The 26586-nt window shown below is 41.5% G+C and overlaps 2 protein-coding genes across 6 annotated transcripts in view; one reads left to right on the top strand and one right to left on the bottom strand.

Annotated features, from left to right (window-relative positions):
* Positions 1–1974: 1974 nt before the first annotated feature.
* On the top strand, positions 1975–25375 carry CASP8 (caspase 8). Of its 5 annotated transcripts, none has more exons than XM_088021590.1 (9): positions 1976–2093; positions 10555–10721; positions 14548–14653; positions 15486–15624; positions 15733–15777; positions 16161–16246; positions 18285–18426; positions 21325–21826; positions 22905–25375. In XM_088021590.1, exons 2-9 carry the CDS (start codon positions 10573–10575, stop codon positions 23038–23040), a joined length of 1305 nt encoding a protein of 434 aa, XP_087877716.1. In that variant the 5' UTR covers positions 1976–2093; positions 10555–10572; the 3' UTR covers positions 23041–25375. The 5 variants fall into 5 exon arrangements, with proteins under 5 accessions (XP_087877717.1, XP_087877716.1, XP_027978309.1 ...); XM_028122508.2 differs by having other exon boundaries at positions 10384–10721; XM_088021591.1 differs by lacking the exon at positions 10555–10721 and having other exon boundaries at positions 1975–2093.
* Positions 24953–26586, bottom strand: part of FLACC1 (flagellum associated containing coiled-coil domains 1) — a 33278-nt gene continuing 31644 nt past the window's right edge. The window contains exon 15 of the mRNA XM_088021594.1: positions 24953–26243. Within this exon, the coding sequence (XP_087877720.1) occupies positions 26123–26243 (121 nt within the window). The 3' untranslated portion in view covers positions 24953–26122. The remainder of the gene's footprint in view (positions 26244–26586) is intronic.

Below are 26586 nucleotides of genomic sequence, written 5' to 3'. Positions count from 1 at the left end.
AAATACAGACACAGTGTCTCTCTCCTGCCGGATCAGTTTGGAGATTCCAGGAGATAGCCTTTACCTACTTCATTGGTTTTCTTTTCCATTTGGGCAGAGGGTTGAGTTAATCTCTCAGATGCCGCCCACCGCCTCATTGGCACTTTCTTCCATCTCCTCCCCCCCCAACTTCCTCCCCCTCCTCCCCCGCCCCCTGCTGCCTCCCAAAAGACAGCTCTCTAAATCTTTTGGTACTAGCCCTGGATTGATCTGTATCTTTGCAAAATGTATCGTTGTTTTGTGTGAACACACTATTTTTTTTAACTATGAGCTGGAACAAGTAAGTAATTTCTCTGTGCTTCTGTTTCCTCAACATTATATGGGATTCGTACTACCTCACGAAGTGGTCCTGAGGATTTAATGAGATAATACACATTAACCACTTGCAACAGTGACTGGCGCTACTAAGTTCTCAGTAAGTACTTGCAATTATTACTATTTATTAGTATTATTTGGATTGTATTTTGCTCATTCTGCTTCTTTTTTTTAAAGGGAGCACTCTGGCACTTGAAGTTCTATGTTTTGCCAGGTCCCACTTTCTAAGCCCTATGGGGTATTATGTGCTGGACAGTCTTCACAATCATCTATAAGGACGACATAAGAACTTGCCCACCAATCCTTGGTCTGATCCCACTTGCAAACCTTGGCCAATCTGATGGGTAGAAAGTGGGTATCATGTTGCTTTATTTTGCATTTCTCAGATTATTAAAGTGTCTGAGCTTCACCTCGTACACTTTGGCTTTGTAAGCAAGTCACTGTGAAGGAACTCCATGCTCAGACCCATTGTCTCTCTACAGGCTTTCTTCTTCTCGTCGATTTGTAGGAACTGTTTGGAGGTCATAGATATTGCTCCTCCTGTGGTAGGTTCTGGGAACACAGACATGAAAGGTGTGCTCCTGCCCTTGTGAAGCTCACAGCCCAGCACAGGAACTGGTCACAAAACCGTGGAATGAATGCTGGGGGGGATGCTCTGGAAGAGCACCAGGGAATCCCTCCTGGGTTAGGATTTAACTCCTTACAGGATTTCCTTGTGTTGCTGTGTTCTCACTCAGACTTGATGGGCAGAATCAAGTGGGAGTGAAGGGCATCGATAGTACTTTACCTAGCCCTCTACAGGTGAAGAGGCACTTCCAGACACCCCCTTTAATGCTCTCAGCTCTAAGGTGGGTCTCAGCCTTCTGAAAGCTTATATTCTATTTGGGGAAAGAAAAAAGACAAATTCAAAGAAGAGCAGTGTTTGATTTTTTTTCTTTCTACTTTGAACATCAGAAAACATTTCAGTTGATTCACAGCAAAAAGGCTGGGGTAAGTGTGTTTTGTGCAGTTATATCTCCAGGGCCCAGACCATGCTGAGGACCCTAGGATTTGTTTGTCTCTTTGGTAAGGTCATCTGGGCCTTTCAGGAGAAAGGGCTTTGATTCTAGAGTTTTCCAGGCTGCTGAGGGTGGGATCTGGTGGCCTCGGGGCCACCATATTCTAGTGTAGATGGGAAACCATGAGAGTTAGCTGTGGGGGTTAGCAGACCCTCTGAGAGCCATGATGAGGACCCCACAGTTTTCAGATCTCTCAGAAGTGCTCGATCAATGTTACTGAATGAAAACATTCAAGTCTTCATAATGAACCCGGAAAAATCTGTAAATTCCTGAAATACGGAATGAAGGGACTCTTAATTACCATCCAGTCCAACTTTCTCATTTTGGAATGTGGTAAAAGAGGCCCCAAAGGTAAAATGACCCATCCAAAGTCACACAGCCAGAGCCAAAGCTCAGGTGGCCCAGTCCCTCCCCCCTCCCCCCCCAGAACAGTCTGTCCCCTGTTCCTCTCAGATTCTTGCGTTCTGGGAGGAGGTGCTACTCAGGCGCAAGCCGGCCTTACTCAGCCTAAATGAGTCAGTCGTTTCGTAAACAGGAAGTAGAGCAAGCGGTGCCTATTCTTCTTCGCCCTTCACTCTTATTTCCGTTGTGGTCCTTCACTCTTGTTTTAGTCGCTTCAGGAGAAAACAGGCCTGTGAAGAAGCTGCTGCCACTGTGAGGGTCCCAGGATTGGCTTTTTTGGTAAGGTTGGTTGGGCCTCCCGGGAGAAAGACCTTTGATTCTAGAATTTTCTAGGCTGCTGAGGGTGGGAAAACCGTAAGAATTAGTAGTCCCTCTGAGAACCGTGGTGAGAGCCCCATAGATTCCAGAGCTTAAGGCCCTGTCCAGCTTAGGTGAGGTTTTTCTGGAATGCTCCAAGTACGACTGTTTGTACAGAGACCTTATCCTTAATTAAATCGTGGCCTAAGCAGGGGTTGGGTTGGGACTCTGGAAGGCGGCGACACCATCTAAATCTGGGTTCTGGCACGTACAGCTCTGATTCGTCAGGTTCTGTGGGGTCACTCTCTCTGCCGTAGTGGATTTATTAAGAATTCCTGGTTTTGTGTTTTGGGAGTATTTTTGTATTTCAAAAAATTTTTTATATTTTAATCTTTGAAAATATTATGATTACATGTCCTTTTTTGGGGGTTAAATTCCTTCACTGGCTTCCAGCTGCAAGCAGAATGAAATCTAAATCTTTGCAGGGCCTGTCATTGAAACCTTCTAGGGAGATGCTCAAATCTGAGCCTGACACCTCTCCTACGAGCTTATTTCTAAACTGATTTTTCACAATGGTAACATGAAGACGATAATACCAGTTTCTTCAGAGACTGGTAGTAAAATAAGTCAAAAAGATATTTTTACGTTGACATAGATATAAACACCTGTATATCATAATACAAACATTTATTTATATCAAATACTTCGGGGCATAAATTTATTATTAAAAATATTAAAGATACTTATTGTATAATACAAATCTATTTATATAGAGTTATGATTTAACAGATAGCATATAATCGAAAGTGAAAGAAAACTTCCTGGCGGGATCGCGTCCCCTTCTCTTTCTTCTGCCTTGTATGCATTATATATGAAAATATTCCAATTTATATCTTTCATGTATGTATATGAACACATTTTATATAGGTCTTTACACACACACGCACACGAATATAAGTGGAAGGAAACCACTAACTGTAATAAGAGTTCCTTCTAAATGGTGAGTTTGTAAGTGATTTTTCTTTTTCTTTTTATACTTTTCTGTACTGTCTCTAAGGAATAAGTGTGACTTTTATTATTTTAGGATCAGAAAAATACAATAAATGCTCTTTTAAAAATATTACTGTAACAAAGTTTCTAGCCCATGATTTTATGCAGTAAACTTCGGTCCCAGAAAACAAGAACCATCCCACGGTCCGTGTACCCATGGATCTCAGTGCTCAGAGGCGGCCCTTTATCAAAGGTGTAAAATTCTGTTGCAGCTTATTGCTTTTCCAGGTACTATGACTAGAGAGATGTGTGACGTAAACAAACCAAGACTGAATATTATGTCCTAGTGTGTCCTGTAAAACCTGGACCAGAAAGAGGCCTTGCCAGCATTTTCCCTACTAACTCTCCATTTTTGTGTGATGCAGAAGTCATTTAGAAAGCATTTTCTAATTACTGCAAAGATAACAAAATGAATGACATGAGGCAGCTAAAGAGGACAGGAGCCAAGTGCCAGTCATGTTATAACCAAACTCATATCATCCTGGCCTTGGATTGTATTATTATTGTTGTTGTTGTTATTATTATTATTATATACTGTCAGAAAATGCTATTAAATATGTAACAAAAGACTTAAACAAGGTTTATTCCTTTGGGCTCAGTAATTACTACTTTTAGGAAATTATTCTAAGAAAATAATCAGAGGTGTACATGGAGATTTACATCTTAAGATCTTATTCTAAATATAAGCAGAAACTGGTTACATACATTATGGTTCAATCCTATGATTTCATACTTTACAAATTTTAAAATCTGTGCTGTAGAAGAAAAAAGTGACGATATCAAGATGTACTTACAATATTACCAGTGAAAATTCCACTTATACCTCAGAAATGTGGTATGATAAAATATGAGGGAAAAAATATATAAAATGCTTGGTAGGAAAGATAGTAAAATATTATTAGGTGATTATCTTTGGATGGTGGAATTATAGGTAATTTTTATTTTTCTTTTTATCTTTTCTGTACTTTCTAAAATGAATACAATAAGCATTGTTATCAGAAAAAAATATCGAGGGAAAAAGATTCCGCTTTCATTTGATTCTTTGGTTCATTTAATTCTGTAAAAGGAGATTTTAACAGAGGTTAGAACGGATTTAAAATTTTAAGGACATTGGAGCTAATGTAGTTTAGATCCTTTCCAGCTTATGAATGAAAATGGGTCTTTAAGTAATGATTTTTGGGGCACCTGGGTGGCTCAGTTGGTTAAGCGTCTGCTTTCGGCGCAGGTCATGGTCCCAGAGTCCTTGGACCGAAACCCTGCATGGGGCTCCCTGCTCGGTGGGGAGCCTGCTTCTCCCTCTGCCTCTGCCACTGCTTGTGCTCTCCTGCTCTCTGTCTTTGTCAAATAAATGAATGGAATCTTTGGAAAAAAAAAAAAAAGTAGTGATTTTCATCTACATATAAGTCCACGTAGAATAAGTAATACATGCACCTCCTAAAAATTCAAGCGGCAAGCCTCACTTTTTTGCCGCCAGGGCCGTCCACTCCACCACACGGCTTCTGGTTCCTCTCCTCCCACGCAATCACTGACATAGCTTCCTGTGTGTTGGTTCTGTTCAAAGATCTAATGTGAATACACAAATCCACGCACCTTCATAATACCTTGTATAGATCACACAAATCCAATCATGGTGGTCTTCCTATTCTTTTTAAATATATGAGTAAGGTTTCATTGAACTTCTGATACTGATAGAGTGGTTTCTGCCCCTTTGTTCTGTCAAGCAACACTGCCCTGAATAAGCTCTGTACATGTTTTTAAGTACATCACGTTTAAGCTAATGTTGGAGAAACTTGTGGAAGTTAAATTGTAGGGTCATTTTATATTTTGACGATAGGGGCCAAATTACCCATCTACCTATTTTTTTTCCACCATCTCAAAACACTGGGTATTGCAAGTTTTGTGCTTCACCAGTTTGGTAGTTGAAAAATGGTCTTTTGTAATTTCAGTTTGCCTTTTTTTTTTTTTTTTATGGTGAATGAAGTTGAACATCTTTTCAAATGTTTAAAACCATTGGTTTTAAAAAATAAAGCCACTGGTACTTACTTTTCTCTGAACTGTGTACTTAGGATCTTTACCTGTTTATGCATTGGATCATTGGTCTTTATCTCTTTTTAAAAAAAAAAATGACTTTAAGAAAAATCAGTCCTTTTTCCCCCAAGTGCAAGATTTATTTATTTTTAAATTTTGTCTGGCTTATTTTGGCAGATTATTTTAGTTATTATTTAAGGACATTTATCAACCTTTCTGTAATGGCTTCCAGGTTTTCTGTTGTACTTAGAAAGGTTCTTTACCACTGCATGATTATTTTAAACAATTCTCCAATTTTTCTTTCCTTAGTATTTTAATTTTCAGGTTTGAGGCTTTGATCCATCTGCAGCTTATTTTAATGTGAAGAGTTCAGTTATGATCCATTTCAGTTTGTTCTAGAAGTCTGCCCAATTGTTCTAACACCACGTGTGGAAAAAGCCACCTCAATGTCGATAGCCCTTTTTGTAGGTGTGTTCAGTTTGGTTATTTTTCATTGTTAACTTCTAATTAACATGTTAATTTCTAATTTCATCGTTAACTTCTAAAAGAGAATATGGACTGTACTATTTGTGCTCTTTGGAAATCTCGTATTAAGATTTTCTTTGTGGACAATTTTTGTGACTATTTGGTCTGTGTTTGAAAGGACATGTATTTGCTACTGGGAGGAAATACAGTTAGAGTTTTCACTTGGGCCACTTCAATCTTCCAGTCTTCTTCTACTAGATTTCTATTTTCTGAGAATGGTGTGTGGAAATTTCCTGCTATTTTGGGGGCATATAGGTTCTCTGAGTTCTCTTAAGTTCTTTTTTAAAGTTTAAGTTCATCTAATACCTTCTTTTCTTTTAAGGACACAAATGTAAGGGCACCTGGGGGGCTCAGTCAGTTAAGCAACCGACTCTTGATATCAGCTCAGGTCTGCATCTCAGGGTCGTGAGATTAAGGCCCCTGTTGGGCTACACGCTGGGTGCTGGAGCCTACTTAAAAAACTAAATGAAACAGGGGGCACCTGGGTGGCTCAGTCATTAAGCGTCTGCCTTTGGCTCAGGTCAGGATCCCAGGGTCCTGGGATCGAGCCCCACATCGGGCTCCCTGCTCAGCAGGAAGCCTGCTTCTCCCTCTCCCACTCCCCCTGCTTGTGTTCCCTCTCTCGCTGTGTCTCTGTCAAATAAATAAATAAAATCTTTAAAAAATAAATAAATAAAATAAAAAACCCCAACAAAAAACAAAACAAAACAAAACACAAATGTGGTTGTGTTGCTTGCTCTTCTGATCTGGTCTCCTTTCCTGGTTAATATGCCCATGGTATGTCATTTCCTGTTCCAAAGATTGTCATTTCCTGCCTCCTCCTTCATTCAGCCTCTTACACAACTTTAAACCCAAGAACACACTCAAGTATTTTAACAGTAGTTTCATTTACCTGAGAATATCTGCATACATTCTTCTTACCACATTACAGGAAAAGAGCAATTCTCTTTCCTCACTCCTTCACCCCCAAGTTCTAGTTTTCTCCTTCATTCCCCAGAAGAAACTTTTGAATTTGGTAAGTCTCTTCCCAGAACCTTTTTATTTTCTGCTTTTGCATATGTATCTGTAACCACTGAAAATCTAATTGTATTGCTTTGAGTATTTTTTAAAAAGTAGATGTATTTTTTTATATTACAATTGCTTTTTCTACTTTTTTTTTTACTGTCATAATAACGTGTCTTGGGTAACTATCGTTTTTATTTCAGAAGATGGAGGGCATTTTCTTAACTGCTGCACAATATTCTGTAGTATGACTATACCTTAGTTTATTTAGCCATTTCTATGTTGATGGACATTAGGGATGTTTCCAGTTGTTCAGGGTTACACACTGTATTGTGGTGACCGTCTGTGCACATATCCTGTTTAGCACATGTGTGTTTCTATGGAGTGTGATTTAGGGAATGAACTTGCTAGTTTGTCCCCTTATATGTCCGGTAGGTTTTGTTTGCTACATTTTGAACATATGCTGTTTGGTGCTAGCCACATATCTAAGATGTCTTTTCTAAATAAAAGTATTTTTGTGATAATTGCATTGTGAAAGATTTAGGCTCTGCAGGCTTTGGGAATCCAGTGCAAAGTGTATCTGTCCAAAACACTTCCTTCTAGTTTCCAGAGTCAAGAGAACTTGTCTAAATAATGATGTAAATTCTAGATTAAAAGGGAGAAAAAGGGTTTTGCCCCATAATTCCAATTCTAAGAGAGAAATAATCAGAGATATGCACAGGATATGTGAAAAAGCTTTGCAATACAATATTATTTTTAAGAGTAAAGAAATTGAAAATTCCTTAAAATAAATTTTGATATATCTGCATGCTGGAGATCAAGAAACATTAAAAATATGCTAAAGAAGAATATTTAATGGTGGGGTAAATGTTCATTCTAAATATTAAGTGGGGTAAAAAAAATAGGTGTATACACATGGATAAGCAGCCTGATTCTGATTTTTATATAAATGTATCTTTGCGTGTATGTGTGATGTATGATATCTTGTGTGCATGTGTGTGTGTGTATGATAACAACTGTGACCATTCTATAATTTACTATATTCTCAATTTTCACGCACACAAAAAACACTGCTTCTACAATCAGAGTGGGCTGGGGGGAGGGAAGGTGTTTTTTTTTTTTAAAGATTTATTTATTTATTTTGAGAGAGTGAGAAAGAGAGAGAGAGAGTACATGAGAGTGGAGAGGGTCAGAGGGAGAAGCAGGCCCCTCGCCAAGCAGGGAGCCCGATGCGGGACTCGATCCCGGGACTCCAGGATCATGACCTGAGCCGAAGGCAGTCGCTTAACCAACTGAGCCACCCAGGCACCCAGAGGGAAGGTGTTTTTAAAGGAAAAACTAAAAATTTCAAAGTCTTTCAAGGTACTTTGATTAAAACTTAACTTTATTGTGCAAATAAAAAATATTTCTATTTAATTAATTCATTAATTTTTAGAGAGAGAGAGAGCCATGTGCCCAGGGAATGGTGGGAGTTGGGAGGAGCAGAGGGAGAGGGAAAGAGAATCTTAAGCAGGCTCATGCCCAGTGCAGAGTCCTATGCAGGGCTCGATCTCATGACCCTGAGATCATGACCTGAGCCGGAATCAAGAGTCGAATGCTTAACCCACTGAGCCACCCAGGCGCCCCCAAAATACTTCTATTTTAACATCAGATATAGAAAATACATGGGTCCTGGTTCACTTGATCATTACCTCAAGTGATAGAATCAGGATTTGTGTTTTCATCCAAGAATGTTAGTGCAGGGAGCTTAAGGACCCAGGAACTCATCCACTTTGCTTTCAGGAGGAAAGAGGTACAAACAGGTTAAGGTCATTTGAGGTTAAGGAAAGTCCCCAGGAGCACAGAGTCTGTGAGATCAAGGAAATGGTGGAAGTGGACGGGAAGTTAAAGGTTTTCTAGTTCAAGTTTCTCAAACTGCAGACCTCCGGGACCACCTCCTAAGGTACGGGAGCATCTGAGTAAGGAGTCAACCAAGAGTTCTTCAACTTTACAGAGTTTGAAAAACACTACTTCCCAACGAGTTTTCCACTGGGGAAATGGGAAACCAGGAGGCTGAGGAAAGTACTCAAGTGCCTAGTTCCTGTTGGGTCTGCACAGCCAGAATCTGTTTCCTTCTTTTGGGTTAACCCTCATTTGTTCATTAATTGCTGACCATCACTGCACATGCCTTACAGGACTTAGTCAAACACTTTAGGGGGTGGGTGTTCTGATCCCCATGTTACAGAGGGAGCACCTAACTCTCAAAGGACCTGAGCTGCCTAGGCCTGGGGCCATTGCCCCAGACAGGTTCTACCTAAGTTTTGTCAGACCCTAGTGCCCCCTACTCTGAACCACTGCACTTCCCCCTTTCCCTGACAGTCAGCTGCAGGTGTGCTTCTTGGCGTTGACGGTGATACTGCAGCCGTCTTATGGAGCTGGGTCCCACACCTGCTCCTCTGAAGAATCCAGTACAAACCCTGCTCCGAGGGCTTGTTTTGTCACCAACATGGGCCTATCAGAGCAGAGGAGGAGGGGTGAGTCAAGGGGCTCACGGGAGGAGGAACCCCAGATTCTGGGGTGTTTGCATGAAGGTTGTCCGGGCTTCCACAAACAGTGCCCTCTCCTTTTCTATCTGCTCAAACATATAAGTGTGTGAAAATATCACGTCATCTGATTCGGAGACTGAATTGGAAGGCTGATAAAGTTGACTTGGTTTCATTTCTGCATTGGAAGGCTGATAAAGTTGACTTGGTTTCATTTCTGCATTGGAAGGCTGACAAAGTTGACTTGGTTTCATTTCCAGCTGTGGGTCCTTGGTCGGTTGTGGGGGCTGATCCCGAGGCCTTTGGGGGATGGCACTGCATCATGTTTTCCTAGCACCATTATTTCAGTCAGACCCCATCACTTCTCCAGCCTCCAGCCCTTCCAATCTATCCTCCACACTTTTTTTTTTTTTTTTGAGAAAGAGAGAGCGTGAGAGAGTGCATGAGCAGGAGGAGGGGCAGAAGGAGAAGCAGACTCCCTGAAGAGCAGGAAGCCTGACCAGGACCCTGAGATCGTGACTTGAGCCAATGGCAGACGCTTAACCCACTGAGCCACCCAGGCGCCCCTATCCGCCACACTTGAAATGTTAATCCCAAACTGGATGACATTACAGTCCTTTCTTAGTTCCTCATCACCTCTGGGACAAAACCTGAGCCCTTGCCCCCACAGTATGAGGCCCTTTGTAATGGTTCCTGGCCATGGCTTCATCCCTTTTCCCACCATTCCTCTTCCCAGAGACTTCGTGGTTACTTTATTGAGCTCCTTGTGGTTGCTTGAATTGACTTGAACATTCTCACCTCCATCTTTTGCATAAATTATTTCTCGCAAGAATTGTCCTTTCCCACCTCCTTCCCAAAGGTGCCTTCCCTCCGGGAAGCCCTTCTCCCTGGTTGAGTTAGGGCTCCTTCCTCTATATTCCTACGGAGCCCTGGTCACAACTCTCTGACTATTGGCTAATTTGTGTATCTACCTTCCAAAATAGTGAGCTAGTTGAGAGCAGAAACATGTCCTGTTTGTTTTTTTTCTTCCCTGTGTCCTCAGTAAAATGTCTAGTGTATAGTAGATAATGGCACTTAATGAAGGAACAAACTGGTAAATGGTACTTCTCTTCCTCATCTGAACATAGTATTGTATTTTGACCTAGGCTACAACAACATTCTCCTGATACTTGACCAACATGAATTTCAGCAAATGCCTCTATAATATTGGAGAGCAGCTGGACAGTGATGAGCTGGCCTCCCTCAAATTCCTTAGCATGGACTGCATCCCACAGAAAAAGCAGGAACCCATCAAGGATCCCTTGATGTTATTCCAGAGACTCCAGGAAAAGAGAATGTTGGAGGAAGGCAACCTGTCCTTCTTGAAGGAGCTGCTTTTCCGAATTAATAGACTGGATCTGCTGGTCACCTACCTGGACACCAGCAAGGAGGAGATGGAGCAGGAACTTCAGATACCAGGCAGAGCCCAGATCTCTGCCTACAGGTGGGGACAACGTCCACAGTTCAGGCACTGGGAGGTGTGGGTGCAATGGACACATCTTTGTGGGCAGGGCTGATTGCGGGTGTCTGTGCCATATGACTTTGGAAGTTCCTCGAAGATGTCCCACTAGGACCAGATTAAGAAATTTAGAGATCTTATATATAATTCAGAAAAAAGTTAAACCATAAAATAAAAAATTTGTTTCCAAAGTGAAATATGACCTATAGGTATGCTGATATTAAAACAGCCATCTTCTGAATTGTCTCTCTCCCCATTCTGTCTACTCTTCTGTTTGCCTCTGCTCTGTTGATGTCCACGTCCTGTGCTTGCTTTGCCCATTACTGGATAAAGCATCCCTGCTGCTTCTCCGAAATCCCCCACCTGCATGTGGATGACTGTGGACATTCTCAGTGGGGTTCTAGGCTTTTATTCCACCCTGAAAGACTTGCTTCATAAGGTTCTCCAATGAGGGCTGTGTGCTGCCCATCGTGCTGGGCCGGACAGGCTGGGCTCCACAAAGATTGCCGAGCCCCTGTGTGCCCAGCTGCTGCCAGGAGGACAGTGGCGACCTCAGCCGTCTGTCCGGCCGTACGCCTTGCAGCTGGGCCTCTCCCTGCCTGTGGGGCAGCGGGACCCAGGGCTGATAAGAAGCCATGTTCTCTTATGTCTTCACGAGTCGGTAACAAACTTTGTGTGTGTGTGTGTGTGTGTGCGCGCAAAAAGGTGATTTTTATTAAAACACAGGCAGAAAGAGCAGCACCGGGGTTGTGAGGGATGACTGATTATATAGGTAACAGACTTTAAAAACAGGCACACATTACCAACTTCTGTCTTTCAACATGCCCTCTTACCAGACACTCCTCAGCGTTATTTTTAGCTTCCCTTCTGAAAACTTCTACTCCAGCCTTAGCTGTGGCCCATTTCCCGGCCTCTTCTCTCTTGTCAGTAATGATGGCCAGTGTGATGGTATGTTCTCACAGCCAGGGCTGGAAGCCACTATCCCCTACTAGCCTGGCCTATTTATGAATGCCCCGGTCCTCAGTCTCAGAGACCTGAGATTCTGGCATGTTCCTTACCATATCTTTCTCTGCTCGAAGCTTGAGCATTTTGATAAGTGACAAAAGAGATATGCTGGGTGTATGAGTTTCCGAAGGCTGCTGTGACGAAGTCCCACAAACTGGGTGGCTTACCACAGTAAAGACATTCATACTCTCACAGTTCTGGGGGCTAGAAGTTTGAAATGAAGGTATCAACAGGGTTGGTTTCTTTGGAGCTCTGAGGGAGAGTCTGTTTCATGTTCCTTTCTCCCCTAGCTTCAGGTATTGGCAGGCAAGCCTTGGTCTTCCTCATCTTTTCGATGCATCTCTCCAATCTCCGCTCTGTGCCTGTTTTTCTGAATTTCCTCTTCTTGGAAAGCCACCAGTCATTGAAGTAGGGCCAACCCTGATCTAGTGTCACTTCATCTTAACAAGATTGTATCATCAAAGATCCTTTTCCCAAATAAAGTCACATTCATCCATCCAGGGTGGACATGAATTGGGGAGGAGAGTCGGGGAGAACATTATTCAATACCAGATAACTTTGTTTTAATGGGACTGTGACATCTTCCAATGATTTTCTTTTCATTAAGGTAGCAATTAATCTTAAAAAACAACAACCCTAGAACTAGGAGGGTCTTGTGCCCACCATCTTGCTCTTCTGAAGGTTGCCCTCCTTCTGTCATGTAAGCAAGGCTAAGGCAAATAGTCAACGTCAGACTGTGACCTGTACTTCTCTGGTGGAAGGCTGAGTCCCACACAAGGGAGGATCTGTTAAATTTTTTTTTCAAGATTTTATTTATTTATTTGTGAGAGAGAGAGAGAGAACACAAGCAGGGGGAACAGCAGGCAGAGGGAGAAGCATGCTCCCCGCTGAGCAAGGACCCGATGCGGCACTCAGTCCCAGGACCCCGGGATCATGACCTGAGCCAAAGGCAGACACTTCACCGACTGAGGCACCCGGGCGCCCCTGTCTGTTAAATCTTTAACACATTAGCTGGGGAACAAAAGGGTCAGCACAGATACAATCTACTGTTCATCATTGTTGGATATTAGCCAGGAAACAAAAAGTATGCTAGAGTGGCCACTTTCCATTTAGAGAAAGCACTAGACATTTTTATTTTAAAATTATAATTGCTGCCTATGAAATAAGTATCTCATAAACTACCCAGGTTTATTTCCAGACAGTGATGGTACAAGAAAGCCGGTAGGTTTTAGTAATGAGGAAAGTAAGAGGGCAAAACACCTTATAATAAAGATAAAAGGGCTGGTAACTTTTGACTGGACCCAATCTTGGCCAAACTGAGAAAACTTTGGAGAAATACTTCTAGGGTAGAGATTCCAGGAGAGGAAGGATGAAATAGATGATAATACTGAGAAACTTCTGTTTGTATACTATTTTTATTTTCAGAACTTTAATTTTCTAATTTAATTTGAAGTTAGCATGTTTTTGTGTTATTTTCCTTTACACCACAATGGTGAAAGGTTTGCTGACTTATTAAACATTCCTTTGTTCCTTCAACAGACGTATCCCAAGAACCTCTCATGGATTAGGAAATAATAATGCCTGTTGTGTATCGAACACTCAATGTGTTGCCAAAGATTGGTTTAAGCACTTCAGATAAATTTATTCATATTATTCTTAATATGTCCCAATGGTATATTTTATCCTGTACAAGTTTACAGATGAGGGGAAAAGGTGTACAACACGTCTACAGTCACACAGCTCTTAGATGATGGAACCAAAGTTCCAACGCCAGTAGCCCAGGCCCTCTGCACTTAACCTCTGCACCTCATGACCCACCGGGCTTGTGGAAACAAAAAGGGCACAGACCCTGCTCTCAGGGGACTCAGAGGGCTTCATAAGCAGACAATTATAACATGTGTGGAAACTTTCTGGCGATACAAAGGCACAGTGTGGTGAATGCAGCCTTGAGGACACTCAGGCAGTACTTGAGCTGTTAGTGGGTGAGTGTGTCTTCAGATGGGACAAGGGAATGGGGGTGTGAACAGCACAGCATACAGGGGTGGGGGCAGGGCAGCTGGGTGTGTTTGAAGAGGAGAGGCGGGCAGGTGCTGAGGAGTGGCTAGAGAAGTTGAAGAGGTAGGCTGGGCTCAGTGCACAAAGGTTTGTATTCCAGAACCAAGTGTGGGGCTTTCCTACTGAAGTTGATGGTCAGGAGAGCACTAACAAGTTTTAATTTAGGAAGTGATGATCCAGGGCACCTGGGTGACTCAGTCAGTTAAGCGTCTGCCTTCGGCTCAGTTCATGATCCTGGTGACCTGGGATCAGCCCCGCGTTGGGCTCCCTGCTCAGCGGGGAGCCTGCTTCTCCCTCTCCCTCTGCCTGCAGCTCCCCCTGCTTGAGCACACACACACTCTCTCAAATAAATAAATAAATAAATAAATCTTTAAAAAAGACCAGGAGGTGATGATCCAGTTGCATTTTGAAAAGCATAATTTCCAAAATAAAAACTTTTTTTTCCTACTGCAACAAGCTCCTGATTTTATAGTGAAGGACCAAGGAAAAACAATTCATTTAACTGAAACTAACTGAACGGCATAGTTAGTGGACCTTAACTCTGTTAAGGGTGGAGTAGCTGGGCATGAGTCAGTAGTCTGTCATGTCACTGCAGCAGTCTCTTTGCAAGGATTCAACTAACAAATTATGTCATTAGCTGTCTTTAATTTAAGGGGAGGTGACCAGAATCAAGTTTCCACTGCCACTCCTTTTATCAAATGGGAAATTATTTGAGAAACCATTTCTAAAGTGTCTCCATTTCCCACCACAGGGTCATGCTTTTTCAGATTTCAGAAGATGTAAGCAAATTGGAATTGAGGTCCTTTAAGTTTCTTTTGAGCCAGGAGATCTCCAGATGTAAACTGCATGATGATTTGGTAAGACCTGGTGTTTCACCAAGATTTGGTCCTGAGGTTGAGTTAGCCGGTGGGGATTGCTGTGACTGGAGAGTGGGCTGGTCCAGTAAAAGCAACCTGGACTCTCACTTTTCAACCAGGGGAGAAGAAAAGAGTGGCTGGACAGACAGCAGTGTTGCAGATACGATTCCTTCGTATACTGAGAAGTGCTGCTCACATTGTCAGGAGCATGGCAGGGTCAGTAGCTAGGGAAGAAGACTGGTTGTGGAGGCACAGCCCATTGCGGGACCCTGCAGAGCCAGGCAAGACAGTGGTGAGCTGGAGACATCTCCCCTCTTCTACAGGCTCTGAAACCACCTAGGACCTGGAACTCTGTGCGTGTGCGTGCGTGCGTGTGCGTGCGAGAGTGCGGACTCTGTGCGTGCATGCGTCCGGACTGGAGGTGGATCACGAACCGGAGGCAGTGTCGGGAGGGACGCAGTCCCCAGGGCTGTGACTCTGGGGACCAGGCTACAGTGTCTCAACCATGCACCTAGGCTATTTCACAGGCGTCCCCTAAAGGTGTCCCCGGTTGGTTGCAGCACAGGGCTTGGGGCCTGGGGCCTGAGTGACACCTGATGTCACTTTTCCTCTACCTTCTCATTTCTCTCTTCCTGGGCCAGAAAAGACAAAATTGCTTCTCTAGTGCTCTATTGGCTTTATAAGACCAGGATATCTTGTCAGGAGGGTTAGCTTGGGAAGCTAGGGTGGGCCCTCTCTTTGGACAAAGTGGACTTAAAAAAAAAAAGAAAATCTCATCTAAAAGCCAGTATGTCTCAATCCAGTCTTCCAACTTTATTTCTCTTCCTTCTAGAACTTGCTTGATATTTTCATAGAGATGGAGAAGAGGGTCATCCTCGGGGAAAGAAATTTGGACACCCTGAAAAGAATCTGTGACCAAATTAACAAGAGCCTGCTGAAGAAAATCACGGATTATGAAGAATTAAGCAGAGGTAGAAATAACTTGACAGCTGTGAATTAGCAAAATGTATTCTTAAATTTACAAATCCCTCTATGTTGAGATTGTTTCTAATCAAATATGTGTTTCTTTTTTAATTCAGAGCTAACAATGAGCCCTCAAAGAAGTCTAGATGAAGTTTCAAATGGTAATATGCGAAATACGTATTTAAGACTTAGTTAATTTACTATCGGATACCCTCATTGCCTCCTCTCCCCACAACCTTCTCACACAGCCACATCTTAATGGTCTTGCTCTTCTAAAATCAAGAAGGCTGCATGCCTACTTGTCACCTTCTTTACACATTGAAAGATACACACCTGCTGTCAAAAGACATAGACCTTGCAGCTCCAGGCTGACAAGTTTAAAATAGGTGAAGAGTCAGTCAGTAAAAAGATTTTTATTCTGTGGACTGCAAGGATATTATGTTCAAGGCAGTCTGTGAGTTTTCATTTTAAAGGGGACCTTATGATATCCTGGGTGCTCTGTGTTTCTTTACCAAAATCCCTTCTCTGCTATGTTTCATTCCAGATATGTCTCAGTTGCTTATAGGGGAGGAATCCCTGAGGGTACCGCCAATGTCGGACTCTCCAGGAGAACAGGACTATGAATCAGAGGTGTGTAGAAATTTGGACTTCTTATTCTCTTTAGTTGCTGATTCTAGTTCTTGCATTCCTCAGCTTTTAAGTGGTCAGATAAACTAGTAAGGGGCAGATGCTTACTGGAAATTTTGAGAACTACAGAAAATTTTCAGAAACAGATAAATTTAAAATGTGATTTTTTAAGTTTCAAAAGTAAAAAAGTGTTAAAATTTTATTTTATTTTATTTTAGATTTATTTATTTATTTGAGAGAGAGAGAGAGAGAGCGCATGTGAGCAGGGGAGGGGCAGAGGAAGAGGGAGAGAGAGAATCCCAAGCAGACTCCTCACTGAGTGCAGAGGCTGATGTGGGGCTCCACGTGGGGCTCAATCCCATGACTTGAGCACAAATCAAGAGTCAGATGTGTAACCGACGGCACCACCCAGGCACCCCTAAAATTTTATTTTATTTTATTTTATTTTATTTTAAGATTTTATTTATTTATTTGAGAGCGAGAGAGCACATGAGAGGGGGGGAAGGTCAGAGGGAGAAGCAGACTCCCTGCTGAGCAGGGAGCCTGATGCGGGACTCGATCCTGGGACTCCAGGATCATGACCTGAGCCGAAGGCAGTCGCCCAACCAACTGAGCCACCCAGGTGCCCCTAAAATTTTATTTTAAAACCAAAGACAAAGGCATTGGAATAGTTGGAGGGCCGAGAAAGCAAGAAGCCTCCTGGCAACCCTTTCAGCAGCTGCCTCAGCCGAAGTGGGAGAAAGCTTTGGGAGAAAAGTCTAGCAGACCTGGGAAAAGAAAGCCTTTTCTTTTAGGCTGACATTTCAAAACTGTTTCTCCATGGTGATTTAGGGGTAAGCAGCAAAGGATCATGATCTAGCCATCTCTATGCTCTCATCTCAATGAGCCAGTGCAAGAATTGCCTTTCTAGACAATCACTTTAGTTTATTAACCTTCAAAGATTCACCAGCCACATTCTGATTCATTAGCCTGTTCACTCCTCTCTGTTATGGGAAGCAGAGGAAACCGTGAAAGCTATCAGTCCAGTGGGAGACTTGAAATTAAGCTGAGAGAGACCAGTTACAGGTGGGCTCCTGAGCAAATTACCAGACCTCTCTAGGTCTGAAAACCAAGGATTTGCCAGTCATGTGGCACTTTGCAAATAGCAAAGCACTCTACTGAATGTCGTCCCCACTGACCAGCTAACCGTACTGAGTGCCAGAGAGATTAGGTAACTTGCACAGAGTCTTAAGGTTATTACATAGTAGAGCCAGGAATTTGAGCCCTTCGTGCAGAGCACTTTTCTCTACCTTGAGGAGCGGCATGGGTTTCCCAATAAATGCTGAGTATCTCGGCATTGAAACAGCCCCAGGAAAGTCAGGACACAGGGCCATCTCTGACTGATGCTCTCAGGTACTAGAGTCTGGATACTGTAACCTGCAACACAGCCAAGACCTGCCTGACTAGTCCATCTCTCTCCTCCAGTCACTGTGGCCCTCAGAGCCAAATTAGGTTGTCGGCTTTCAAAGTCCTGGGACCGTGCTGTGTCATGTGTGAAGGGCAGGCCCTCAGCTGTTAGCCCAGAAAAATAGATGAGTTGACTAGATGGCCAACAGAATAACAAGGTGACAGACAGGCAGCCCAAAGACAGCATGAAGACGTTCATTCATTCAGCAACTCCTAACTGAGCTCTCACAAATTAATAAATTCTAGCTCCTGCTGCAAATGTTAGCTGCCTTGAGCAGAAACAAGAACATATGAAAATATGCTATGATGACAACAGTATTAATAGATGTGCAAAGTGCTCAAGAGGCCCAAGCACTGGGACCCTGATTTTACACACTAACTGTGGGGCAGAAGTCTGGGGATCCTGTGTCAAGGGAACGGGTGGAAACTGGTTCACCAGAGAAATGACGTCAAGTTGAGCGAGGGCTGGTGAAAGGACCCTTGCATCCTAGTTTGGCTAAGGGGACAGCCCAACTTCTTACTAGGGAGTTGTTTGTTCACATCTCAAGTGTTTGACCCTCAGAGTCAGCTCCTGGGTTGGATTTTTGTCTTCCAGACATCAGAGAAAGTTTACCGAATGGAAAGCAAACCTCGAGGATATTGTTTGATCTTTAACAATTATGACTTTAGCATAGCACGGAAGGAAGTGCCCAAACTTCAGAGCATTAAGGATAGGAATGGAACAGACTTGGATGCAGGTACAGTAGAACCCTGAAAAGAAGTGAAATATTTCTAATACCTAAGTTTTTTTTATCAAAAGGGGAGAAACAAAAATTGTACCAACAGGGCTTCATGTTTCAGAAAAAAAAATGGATAAAACCACATTTCCTTGTGGAAATGAAGAACATTCTTATATATTTGCTAATTTTCTGCTTTTGTTTTTTTAAATTAATTTTTAAATCAAAGTAATGTATATAAGATAAAATATCAAATCTTACTAAAAGGCTTATAATAAAAAGCAACAACAATAAGCTTTGCTTTTAATTCAACTTAATGAATAGTGTTTCTGTAGACTGTATTAAGTATTAGGTGAAAACATTGCCTTGGGATCAAGACCACATATTGTATTTATAAAAGTTGGGCAGATGAAATTGTGAGTCTTTAATAGAAATACCATTTTCAAATATTAAACTAGCCAGAAATTCTTTTGTTCAGCCTCTTTAGAAGGAGCAACTTAAAAGAGAACTTATAAGAACTTACAAGTTAAATGAAAACTTGTGAGAACTTATAATTTAAATGAAAAAATAATTTTCAGTGTATGAACATAGAAATGGCTACTACTAAAAGTGATAGAAATAATGCAACTCATCCAATATATTTTTGAAAATGGTTTCTATGAGTCATAACATCAGGTAATGCCTTATTTTTTTAACTGAATAAAGTTTAGAAAATTAATTTAGGTTGATTTTAATCATCAAGACTCTGCTAATGGTCTCTTAACACATATTCAAGCAAATCTATTCTAAGATTTCAAAAGCCACAGAGCTTTAAGTCCATTGGCTATATCACTCATCATCATATACCTTGGTCTTGAAGAAGAGAATTCAGGCCTTTGATTTACATTCATTTATTATCAAAACTTTTTTTTTTTTTGTAGACAGAGAGCACAAGCATGGGGAGGGGTAGAGGGAGAGGAACAGAGAGAATCTTAAGCAGGCTCCACACCCAGTGCAGAGCCCATTGCGGGGCTCCATGTCGCAACCCTGGCATCATGACCTGAGCTGAAATCAAGAGTTGGACATTTATGGGGGCGCCTGGGTGGCTCAGTCATTGAGCGTTTGCCTTCAGCTCAGGTCATGATCCCAGGGTCCTGGGTTCAAGCCCCGCATCGGGCTCCCTGCTCAGCGGGAAGTTTGCTTCTCCCTCTCCCACTCCCCCTGCTTGTGTTCCCTCTCTCGCTGTGTCTCTCTTTGTCAAATAAATAAGATCTTTAAAAAAAAAAAAGAGTTGGACATTTAACTGACTGAACCACCCAAATGCCCCACTATCAAAACATTTTTATTAAAATAATATTTGATTATATTTCTGGCCTTTTGGTCAAAGGGTAGGTACAAAGTTGCAGATATGTAACTTATTTAGAGATCTAATGAATGACATAATGACTATAGTTAATAATACTGTATTGAATACTAGAAATATGCTAAGAGAGTGTATTTCAGGTGCTCTCATCACACATACACACACACAAAAGGAATTAAGTTTGTGAGGAGATATGTTATTAGCTTGACTGTGATAATCACTTCACTGTGTATATAATCAGTTTTATGCCTTAAGTATATATAATTTTTAGTTAAAAAAAAATCAGGCACCCTGAAAGTGTTGAAAGACTTTGACTAGATCTTAGAGAACTTGGAAAAAAAATAAGGTTATGCATATGGAAAACAAAGCAATGAAAAAATAATGCAATTACTAATTCCAGGAAAGACAAAAAATTTAATAAAAAAGGAAGCATAATTAAAGAATATTATGTTTACATAGTACTATTGATTCGATTAAAAGTTGTAAATAACTGTATGAGAGTATCAAATGCTCATCCTCCATAATAAGAACTCAATACAAAGTCTAAAATTTATAAGTAAATAAATAGCAAAGAGCTCAAATTCATTACAAAATGGAGGTGAATACCAAAAAATAGTTGTAAAAAGTTGAAAGTGGTTGCCTTCATGGAACATGACTGGGTAATAGGAAGAGTTAGAGAAGTGATAGCTTTTTGTAATAGGCCTTTTAATTCTACTTGATTTTTTAAACATTCATATCTTGCATTTTTCTTAAAAGATTTATTTATTTGAGCGAGCAAGTGCAAGTGGAGGGGGGAGGAGAAGAGGGAAAGGGACAAGCAGACTCCATGCTGAGCATGGAGCCTGATGTGGGGCTCGATCTTCACGACCCTGAGATCATGACTTGAGCCCAAATCAAGAGGCAGACACTCAACTGACCGAGCCACCCAGGTGCCCCTCATGTTTTGTATTTTGATAAACAAATCTGAGAGTTCAAGATAAAATAAGTATGAAGCTTCTATTAAATTTTTTTTTGCTTTTTATTTTGATTATGTAAGTAATACAATCATTATTTAGATTGGTTTGGTAGTAAGCCTAAATAATAGCTTACCCATCTTATAGACTAGTTGAGAAGACAGAAGGCCAACAGTAGCACTCTCCCCTTTCTCATTTGCCTCAGGACTGGAAGTATTTTCAGCTGGGGGCAATAAATATTAGAAAACTATGGAATTCAGCCAGTGATATAAAAGGTCTTGTTCTTCAGTTCTGGTTCAGATTCTTTGTACTCTATCATCTCTCTCTCTATCATCTATCTATCTATTAGAGAGAGAGAGAGAGAGAGAGACAGCGAGAGAGGGAACACAAGCAGGGGGAGTGGGAGAGGGAGAAGCAGGCCTCCCGCTGAGCAGGGAGCCCGATGCGGGGCTCGATCCCAGGACCCTGGGATCATGACCCGAGCCGAAGGCAGACACTTAGCGACGGAGCCACCCAGGTGCCCTCTGGTTCAGTTTCTTAATCTGATCAGTGTTCTCTCTAGCTCTGGACTGTGGTTTGGGGCTTATTGTGGTGTAATATGACTTTTCTTGTTTCACTTTTCAGATGCTTTGTGTCAGACCTTTAGTGAGCTTCATTTTGAGATTGTGCCTTTCCGAGACTCTACAGCCATGAAAATCTGTGAGGTTCTGAAATCCTACCAAAGCATGGACCACACTAGCAGGGATTGCTTTATCTGCTGTGTCCTCTCCCATGGAGACAAGGGCATCATCTATGGCTCTGATGGGCGGGAAGTCCCCATCTATGAGCTGACGTCTTACTTCACTGGCTCAAAGTGCCCTTCCCTTGCAGGCAAGCCCAAAATTTTTTTTATTCAGGCTTGTCAAGGGGATAACTACCAGAAAGGTATAGCTGTTGAGACTGACTCCGAACAGAAGGAAGCCTATTTAGAAATGGACTCGTTGTGGCAGAAGAGATATATTCCAGAAGATGCTGACTTTCTGCTGGGGATGGCCACTGTGAACAATTGTGTTTCCTACCGAAATCCCATGGAGGGGACCTGGTATATCCAGTCACTTTGCCAGAGCCTAAGAGAAAGATGTCCCAGGTAATTTTTGCCTACTCTGCCCTTCATTCGTTTCTAAATTTTTGGTTATGGATGACATAGCTGTACTTCCCAGGTCTGTCGCAAAGTGGGAGAGGGGGGCAAGTGTTAACATCGTTAGTTCATAGAGACACTTACAGCAGAGTTTCTTTTATTTAGTACCTGAAAGGACAGTTGGGGTATCATAGAGCAAGGAGTGATGGTAAAGTCAGTTCAGCTCTGTTTTTAGGCAGAAACATGACTCAGCCAACTCAACTAGTTTTGGAAGTCTTCCAACAAAGGTCAATGGTTAACATCCTCCCAACTCTGTTAAAGTTCTATCATAGCTAATCAACCCTCTTGGTGTTGCTACAAAGAATAGAAACCCTTTATATTCCCACTAGTTTGGCCTGCTGTGAAGCTACAAAATATGGGAAAATATCCCTACCTCATTTATTATACCCTATGCTTCCTTTAGTTAAATGATGGTTTTGTAGTCACAGTTCACCCAAATGCACACATAATTGACAGGTGAATAGCAAGAAATCTTCTAGCTCTATATCTCATCATGCTTTAAGTGTATGAAGAGTAAGAATTTCCCATGGCAGATCGAGGAGTGAAACATAACATCAACACCATGTTTTCCTTTTGTAACTTAGACCACGAGTCCTACAGAGGCTGGTGAGAAAGGGGTGGAGTGGTTGCAGGAGACATTGGGTTTTCCCTTGCCCAAAGTGATTGTAGATGATCACAGAAGCAGAGGATGTTTTTTGGGGGGGGGCATTGAGGTGATTATGGGGGCAAGTGGCATAGTACGTGGAAGAATAAGGTGCAAACAGATCAGGAGGGAAAGAACCCAAATCTAATGTTGACTCTGAGGTTTCTGACGATCAGTAGAGATCTTGAGTAAACCAAAGGTAAGTTATTAAGCTCTGAAACTACTCCTTTTCCTAGAAAGCTTTGACACGTCTTAGTTTAGCAACTTATGATTGATAATGCCTGGCATTTTGCGGGAAGGAACTGTCACTAACTAAGTAGAGCGAATGGAAGGGTTTGCTGGTATTGTTTCCCCACAGATGGTCACAGTGTTGTTGTTTTTCAGGGGTGAAGATATTCTCACCATCCTTACCGAGGTGAACTTTGAAGTGAGCAATAAGGATGACAGAAAAAACATGGGGAAGCAAATGCCACAACCTACTTTCACACTGAGGAAAAAACTCTTCTTCCCTCCTAATTGATGCTACTGTTTAGCTGTATAACACTATGCTTAATTTATTTGTCAGTAAAATGCTGCTTTTTTTTTTTTGGATGGCAGGAATGGGAGAGGATCGGAGTCAGGACAACCTAATTCCCATGCAAGTTTAAGCCTAAATCTCTGGCTTTGCAGTAATAGCTAGAGATTTATAGCCCTAGGTAGGATTTTAATTTTATTTTTGATTCGATGAAAACGTTTTTAAAAAACTTAGAGTAGATAAGGAAATATAGAAAGTTTAAAAAACGATGGCAGAATGAGTGTTCTTGGCACATCTCTCATCTGCTTCCAGCCTGGAATCATTTGATTCCCTTCAAATTGTTAAGCATTTAAAAAAAAGTTAAGGATATTATGCTAAAGCTTTAACCTGGAACACAGAGTTAATGGTGGTGCAGAGATTTTATAAGGCATAAGAATGGGAATGAGGAAAGCAATTTCCCACTTGAGGCCTCAGAATAAGTGAATGTTGTTCAAGTACTGGGAGACAAAGTCAAAACCATAATCCTCCTCCTTTCTGTGAAAGGGCTGATTCCTCATTCCTGGTTCTTATGAGAATTTGTCATATTTACATTCCTGCTAACTGGATGTGCTTCTGTGGAGCAGAATGTGAGGTACAATTGTTAAAAGGTACTGTTGGACTCTTTTTTTTAAGTAAACTCTATCCACTCCCCACCCCTGCCGACCCCCCACTTCACGACATGGGGCTTGAACTCTCAACACCAACGTCAAGAGTCACAAGCTCTATGAACTGAGTCAGCCAGGCACCCCTAAAAGATATTGTTAAAAAGGAGACAGGGGCACCTGGGTGGCTCAGTCATTAAGTGTCTGCCTTTGGCTCCAGCATCTGTCATGATCTCAGGGTCCTAGGCTCGAGCCCCGCCTCAGGCATCCTGCTCAGCTGGGAGCCTGCTTCTCCCTCTGCCCTTCACGCCACTTGTGTTCTCTCTCTCTCTCTCTCTGTCAAAATCTTAAAAAAAAAAGAGAGAGAGACAGCAGCTCCTAATGGAGTCACTTGTGCTAAACCCCATGTCAGCAAACCAAAACTTAATACCTAACCAAAATGCAGTTTTAATTCCCCAGGAATGTAATTTTTAAGCAGTCAACATGGAATTACCTGGTCAGCACTGGTGAAATAATCTGCCTGATAAACTCCTTCCATTCCCCTTGGGAAAGTGACCTAATGCAATTTGATCCAATCTGATCTTTAAATTTACTCAGTTGAATTTCTGCTGTTTAACGGTTTGCAGGGGGATGCCAGTGACCCTCTCTCAAAGGTCACTGAGGGAGATTTTTGTGATCTGACCTAGCTAAAAGAAAACCTCATGTGTAATGCTCCTACATCCAACCTGATGTCTTCTGATGTATGTGACAGGCAATCCCAGAAACACCTGAGCCTCCTCTCCTAAGCTACGAGGAGACCTTGTTTCAGTGGTAAAAGACACCCTAACTCTGTTTAGATTTAGATTTCACAAAATCCAGGAATTAGTTTCCTTGTTCTTATTATTTATAAATACCATTAAATCCATATTTGAAAGGACATGTTAATAGCTCATTAACTTTATCTTTTTGTACTTCCAGTCTCTCCCTTTCCAAGCCATCCTCTACACTAATTTATAACTTTCTTAAAAAAAATATGTTTCAAGATGTTATTTCTTATGTTAAAACTTTTAACAGCCTTTTCTCTTATTATTTGCTTCTATATAATCAATACTCGATTTGCTCTTTTGCTAGTGATACCATTCATGCAATTGCATTTTGTTGCTTTATGTATTTAGTTCATTCTAAATCTGCATGAATGTCTTTTTTAAAAGATGCTTTTTTAAAAGAATATTTTTTCAATAATATTTTTTAATAATATTTTTAATAGAAAATAGAATTTTAACTTACTGTTACTTAGAGATTGTTTTTGTTAGTTTTGTTTTTATTTTTTTACCATTAATGTCTTACAGTTGGAAAACATTTGGCTCATATAGTCTCTCAATGCTAGCTCACTCAGTTGTATTTTTTATTGTTATGTTAATCACCATACATCATTAGTTTTGGATGTAGTGTTCCGTGATTCATTGTTTGTGCATAACACCCAGGGCTCCATTGGGACATATTACATAAAAAACCACAATACTGGGGTGTCTGGTGGCTCAGTGGTTAAGACTCTGCCTTTGGCTCAGGTCATGGTCCCAGGGTCCTGGGATCGAGCCCTGCATCAGGTCTCTGCTCGGCAGGAAGCCTGCTTCTCCCTCTCCCACTCCCCCTGCATGTGTTCCCTTTCTTGCTGTGTCTCTGTCAAATAAATAAAGAAAATCTTAAAAAAACCCAAAAAACCCACAATACTTTCTTTTGAAAAATCAGAATATCTGACCACATCGATCCCATGCTCTTGTGTGGCAGCACTGGAATGGGTCCACCCTGCTCAATCCCCTACATTTAGGCTGCTGCCAATTACCATTGATCACCGTGCTTGTCTGTGTGGTTATTTTTCCTTATGTCCAGGCCACTTCACTTATTTATATTGCCTGCACTGTGGGGATTTGAATTCTGGTGATTATTTAGAGAAGGTGGCAAGAATCATCAGAAACTTTTCCCAAATCATAGTTACAGGAAAGATGATTGAGAAGTGGAGCAGTGGGGACACACATAAGAGAAAAGGTTTTTGGAATTGAATCAATAAATTATCATTCTTGCTAGCTAAATGCCCCTGGGGGACAAAAGCTAAACTTCAAAGTACAGTCAACATTTAATAGGGAGAAGTTCTTCAGATTAGTGTTTTCATAATGAAATACATAAATGTGGAAGAGAAAATAGTACAATGCCCAGAGAAAGCTCAGATCCAGATACAGAGAACATCACCTTTCATTGAAGAGTCTTGAAAATCTGTATAATTGAGATGAGAATTCAAACATTCCCAACCACTTAGAAGAAAGCAAATTGTGAAAAGACAAAAGTAGAACCAAGGCAACCCAGGAACTAAACTCATAATACACATTTCTCAAGAAAACCTCACCAGAGTTCTCAAAGTCTACAGAGATGGTGTTCCTACCATCTTTTGTACTGGAGAACAACTTTTCTGCTCACAATTCTTGTTTTTCATTTTTGTCATCTTCTAAAGTGTCAGAATTATCCTCATAAATAGAGGTTGATCTCCCAGATCGTTCTTCATAAATTTCTTCATTCTTGGCAATTATTTTTTGCCTATAAAGAAAGAGAAGATGTATCACTATAGACTCAAAGGGTAGAAGGGCCTCTAGGATATCTGGGGGGAGAGAAATATGGTTTCATTCCTTCACTGGGGGAAGTCGCACACATTACTTGCAGTGGTTTTAAATTTAGTGAGATATGATATTTATGTTACCAAATTCCCAGATGAGGAATATTCTTCTGAGGGGAAACAGACTATGCCACCCAAAATATGCTACCTTGCATATTGATTAGTTTGAACTACAGTTACTTAAGCCAACAGCCAGTACAAGAAAGATTCTCTGACCCTCCTTTGTCCCCCTGAAAGCAGGAAATAAAAGTACCCTCCCTATACCAG

Source organism: Eumetopias jubatus, unplaced genomic scaffold (assembly GCF_037043125.1).
Source record: "Eumetopias jubatus isolate StellerSeaLion01/CBP00866 unplaced genomic scaffold, mEumJub1_p1.0 scaffold_3, whole genome shotgun sequence".
NCBI lineage: Eukaryota > Metazoa > Chordata > Mammalia > Carnivora > Otariidae > Eumetopias > Eumetopias jubatus.
This window is presented reverse-complemented; position numbering and strand designations above follow the sequence as displayed.